This window comes from Watersipora subatra, chromosome 7 (assembly GCF_963576615.1).
Source record: "Watersipora subatra chromosome 7, tzWatSuba1.1, whole genome shotgun sequence".
Classification (NCBI taxonomy): domain Eukaryota; kingdom Metazoa; phylum Bryozoa; class Gymnolaemata; order Cheilostomatida; family Watersiporidae; genus Watersipora; species Watersipora subatra.
Genome location: NC_088714.1, coordinates 49,216,972 through 49,222,971, shown reverse-complemented (window position 1 = coordinate 49,222,971; position 6,000 = coordinate 49,216,972). Strand labels below are relative to the sequence as shown.

Below are 6,000 nucleotides of genomic sequence, written 5' to 3'. Positions count from 1 at the left end.
ATATAATATTTTCCTTTCATTATTGCTGTTTGTTGTACATAATAACACCCAGTCCATTACAGCTACCATTGCAGCTACAATTGCAGTTTTCCTATTGCACTGCAGTGCCATTTGACAGCTAATATTGCATTTCTCAACCGGCAGTAGCCTTTCTTTTTCCATTATCACTTTGGTTAAGGGCTGTATGACGGGAAATTTCTAGTTTAGATTATATTTTAATTTCAGATTGAAATGGTCAGAGAGAAAAGTGAGAAACTAAAGGATCAGATATACATGTATGAGTACCAGAGAGAGCTGACGGATCAAGTAGAATCATACAACACAGAGTTGATGGCTAAGAAAGAGAGATTGGAGGAGACATGTACCGAAGTACGGAAGTGGTTGAGATAGAGTCATGTGACTGAGAAGGTAGAGTAGAAGCACCAGATGACAGATGACCTGGTGAATAACACAGATGTAATGATTGACTGTCCACTTGCAAGGACTCCGGCCCTCATACACACTGGTGAGCATATTTAGTTACTTTCTGGCAAGAAATGTGAACTTAAATCATTATTGATAACTTCTAAAGAATTACAGTGATGTTGGAGGTTGTGTCCTAGATTGACCAATGAGATGCTGATTATTCAATAATCAGTATCACTGTTTTTCACTTATCCTATACAGTAAGCATGGTCAGGTGTTTTTACAAGTGGAATCCATAATTGTCGATGGATAAGAATATTCACACTTGCTGAGTGTGGATATTCTTTAGATACCATGTACAACATGAACAACTTGCTTGTCTGTACCAAGTTCTAATCTGTTGAGTATATGTTTACAGGTGAGAGACTGAAGGAGATTAGTAATGATAGTCTACTATACACAACGGGGCAACTTAGTATTAGAGGAAAAGATGAGCTGGCAGTACCTACATGGGAAGGCATATCCATCTGCCTGTTTAAGATTAACCATTGATAATTCAACACAATGCTGTGGTGCTATAACAACACTATTATTATATCAATCAAAGAATATTAATATGAATGATCATTATAAAGTGTGAAGGTTTTGTTATTATTCAAATAAACAGTAATTTGATAGATGTATAGTCAACAGCAGCTAAGCAGCAACTACCTTCACTAGTTTTAGTAAAGGATGATTACTAATACATAACTATTACATAACCGCTACCTTGATTCATCTTCCTGTGATGACATCTCTTTTACCATATTGCATGGTCTAAAAGCCATTGGCCATGCCGTGCTATTGAAAGTTAGTAGTGTAAACCGAAATGATGTTTAAAAACGTATATATAATTTAAGACTCTTTAATTACAATAAAAGCAATACAATGATTTGCAACTATTAGCTGCTACTGTTGGTCTGAATAAATGTAAAATCACCTAATATATAACAAAGCCAAGAGCATCATAATTGGAACCCTACAAATGCATGTTAAACCATCAAGTGGCACAACGTATCCTACGCCTGAAATAGCATATGATTTATAATTTACTAATTCCTCATAGCACACAGAGATATTCAGTTAACCACAATTAAAAACTGAGAAAGCTTTAAAATAAAAATAGTTTTTACTTGCAGTTACTCACACAGTCTGTTTGTGTATATTTTGATAAAACTTCTTTAGAAAGCATTGAGTCTTTACCCCACCTTTTGTGACCATAGTGAATGCAGTAGCATAGTACATTAAAAAATGGTCAACCTGCACTGACCTTGCCTGATAATTATCATCTTAATGTTCTTTACTGAAAGAAAGAGCTGTTTTATATATATATATATATACTAAAAATTCCCTTGTCATACAGCCCACGACCAAAGTGATAATGGAAAAAAGAAAGGGTACTGCTTGTTGAGAAATGCAATATTAGCAGTCAAATGGCACTGCAGTGCAATAGGAGAACTGCAATGGTAGCTGCAATGGTAGCTGTAATGTACTGAGTGTTATTATGTACAACAAACAATAATAATGAAAGGAAAAGATTATAAAGTCAAACATTGATAACTCAAACTTCACGGGACCGAGTGAAAGTGTTCGAGTTATCAGAGCACTGTCATAAGTCCATGTATTTATTAGCAGATACATTTATACATACAAACTGTAATATAAAGCAAAAGCATGAATGGCTTGTTTCCAATTAAATGCTTCTAACATAAATTTTAAAAATTTTTGATCAGAAAGTATAGAGATTTCTCTATGACTTGAGATTTGTTTGTTGTTTTATGTGATGTGACTGCCAGGACGTTTTCAGAGTAAAATTGGCAAAACTTTATCGCTGTTGAAAGGCTCAGAAGAAAAAAACTTCTTTTTCTTTTGAGCGTTTTAACCAAGATCAGTTTTGCCGATTTTTTTTAAAAGTTTATGCAAAGGTTACCTCGCTTTTCCTTGCCTTCAAAGAACCATCGCTAAGCGGATGTTTGGTAAAAATCAAATTTCACCAAATCTTTAGAAAGTTCGTTGAAAAAAATAGTTAGTCGATGATGGTAATAACAAAGCCTGCAAACTACTAAAAGTTGAGGTTTATCTCTGGCTTGGAATAAAGTGATATTCTAAAGCGATAACAACCGTCTTAGTAGCCGTTGGGCAAAAAACTGTTCAACTTGACGAAGTTGAGGTCGAGTTATCTGAAGCAATTTATCATTGCGCTGGAACGGACCAAACAAAACCGTTCCAGTTAACCATGCGTTTGAGCTATTCGAGTGCGAGCTGTTCATGTTTGTATGTAGGTTTATATCCCTCCCTGCAATAGGAGAAATGCAATATTAGAAGTAAAATGGTAAGCTGCTGTGTAATATACACAGTTTGAAAGTTGGTTATGTTGAATGTAAAATGGTAAATAGAAAGGTAAATGGTGACATAAGATGGGAAAATAAAGAGGAGTAAATGGTCATAAAGAGTTTAGGCTCTATTTTACAATGCCTAATTGTATTAAAAATATAGAACTGTATATAAAATGTAATAAAACCATATATTTTACAACTGCTTATCATATTAAAGGTTGACTTGCAACAAAATTCACATTACAGGTATTTAATATCAAAAGGTTCACGGTGCTTTACTCTGCTGTGTTGTAGGTGCAAAATATGAGGAAATGTGATTACAAGCACTTAAAGCTCAAAAACGAACAGTTAATCGCAGCCATCACAAACACGCCACAGATTAGGATCCCTCTCCAAAACGGCTCAAATTGTTTGTGGTTGTTCATGATCTGCTTCTGTTTACATTTTTATGCAGACTTATTCGTTGAAATATTTTCACAAATATACTTCACGCATTCAATCAAACTATGTATGTTGTCCTTGTTGTCATTACAAGGCTGTCACTTTGAGCACTGATATTTCAAAACCAATCTTAAAAGTTTGTTTATTTAACCTTAGCTCGAAGGAGTGCATATCATCCTCTAATAAACATGTTGAGCCTGTTGTTCACCTGTGATAGTCGAAAAATGCTGCAGAATTTATTCGCGCTGTTTGGCAGGAAGTATGGGTCACATGATCAGATTACAACCAGATGATTAGACCAAGCCGAAACAAAACTGTAAAGTAGCGAGCATTTATGTTTGATACGGGCTTTTCGGTAAAACTTAGCCTGTTTTGTCAAACTGTTGTTTTTGCGGAGTTGTCCCCTGTCAAGCGGGCGAGCAACAACAACGACTGTTGTTGCTCGCCCGCTTGGCGAGCAACAACAGTAATTATACAAAATTATACACAGTAACCCAGTTAGTAAACAAGCTACAACTAACACCAAAAAGGTAAATAGCACTCACAATTGGTGCCTTCGAACTTTCTTTTAAGTTTGTAGTTACAGGTTTCCCAAAATCTATTTTTAACATTTACTCTGGGCCATTTGATAGTATTGACATTGTGCCCTGCAATGTAAAGACAATATAAATGAAATTGTGTATGAAACATATATATTATATAATATAAATAGAAAAATTAAAACAAATCAGACGAGTCCTATTGTTTGTTTCTTTTTTGTTTGTTTGTTATATTTATTTATAATATTAAATATATTTATTATATATTAAATATTTATTATTAATATTATATATAATATTTATATATATTTATTTTATATTAAATCATAACATAACAAGATGATAAAAAAGGAAAGTGCAATGAGAGCCCATATGCGCAATAGCATGGCTATTCAAAGCGCAAGTCCGAGTTAACAGATGAGATTGTCAATAAAGAAAACATGGTTGTCTGAGCAAAGATGTAATATTAATAAAGTTAGGAGTTTGTTACCCGAGACATTTCAAACAGTTTCCTTAAATGAGTAACTTGGTAATACTTACATTTAGGTTAGGCAGCGGTCAGAGAGACATATAGCTGTTGAAAAAGAGTATTAACTCAAATCTTATTATAAACAACAACAAAGACTTGCAAACAGATGTTTCAGCAAACTCTGTGAGATCACTAGTTTACGTGGAATTCCTACTATGTAATCTGGCAAAATCTTTTAGGAGTTACGCTCTCTTATCATGATAAGCTGAGAACTCCTTGGCTTGTTGGGCTTAGTAAGCAGTTAAGCTGGGCAAATAGCAATAACCAGGCTAGCAATGTTCATATAGCTGATTGTTAAACTTGCTCTCTCTACATTCAATGTCAAGATTAGAACTACAGTGTATCAGAAATTAACACCCCTTCACTGGTATCATCTTCAAGTGCTCCCTCAATGAAGCTAAAAGTTGCCACAAAATTACTATTGGACAGCAGTACAATTATGCTAGAGAATATCAAAACTTGTCTATAAAAACACACGGAAATTATTTTTAGCGATAAAAAATGAATGACGGATATAGCTCTAAAGGACAAATAAACTGCCTTTCCATAAATCATTTTAACTCATAAAAATGCACCATATTATTATTACTTGAATCTCCAATAAACTACATCATCTTTTAAGAAAGTCTTAAAGCTTTTGCTAGTTTGGATATTGACTTTATTATCACCAGTCAAGGTTTTTCAAAGTAAATTAAACTATGAGATAACAAATAAAATACAAATCAAATTAAGAATAGTAAAGTAAAATTAGTATTACAAAGAAAATTTAATTTTCCATAATGTTGTTATACAGAAATCTTGCTTTACTATGTACATGTATAACTTGTCGTGCTCGTCACAAGCATAGCAATTCTTGCTTGTCACAAGCATAGAGTTATCTCCCCCTAGAGTGATAACTGTGCCTTCAACAACACGAGCGTTTCCAGTGCCAACAAGGAGCGTTTAGGCCATGCCCCTTTTTTGTGCTATACAATCGTAGTGATTGACAGAACAATAACATCAGCAATGAGAATGATCATGAATTTTCACAGTTAAGATAGTAATTATTGCTCATATTAAAGAAATGATGATTATAGTTTATTACTCTAATATATGCTTATTATTTAAAGCAATTCAATACCTACATGCTTTGCAAAAGCACTGAATAGATAGTGTTAAGTAAGTGAGTTAATGCAATCAGTTACTCCAAGGATAATATACAGCCCTCACACATGGGGGGCTGTATATCATTGGTTACTCATAGATAAGATAGATAGTCATACTGGGGTTGTATTACATTGGTGTGATGGGAAGCTAATCAACTGCCATCAACTGAAAGTATTGACATTGTATGGTGATAGAGTGATTCATTGACACCACGGTTCACAAACAGCCCTTGCATGTAATATTAGATTTCAATACATATCAATCAAATACATAGACTAGCTTGAAGCAAAGATGTCCACTAGTTAGTGGACATCTTTGCTTGATGTAAGCAAGCAAAAAGTCTGAAAGTTAGAGTGGCAAATGTTGTTATATGTTAGATAAAAATAAATTGTACTTAATTATACTAAATTATAACTATTTAAAAATAACGTAGACTTTTTTATTACTTTATTTATTAAATAATTTTTTATTGTAATCATTGCTAAACAGATTATATTTAGCCATTACTTGTTAATTATTTTACATTTAAACACATTCACAGTTTTATTTTTTTTCCTAAATCATT

The 6,000-nt window shown here is 33.4% G+C and overlaps 1 protein-coding gene across 1 annotated transcript in view; it reads left to right on the top strand.

Annotated features, from left to right (window-relative positions):
- Positions 1-425: 425 nt before the first annotated feature.
- The window catches only part of LOC137400856 (uncharacterized), a 105,143-nt gene continuing 99,568 nt past the window's right edge, over positions 426-6,000 (top strand). Inside the window, exon 1 of the mRNA XM_068087198.1 lies at positions 426-505. Coding sequence (XP_067943299.1) covers positions 427-505 — 79 coding nt within the window. The 5' untranslated portion in view covers position 426. The remainder of the gene's footprint in view (positions 506-6,000) is intronic.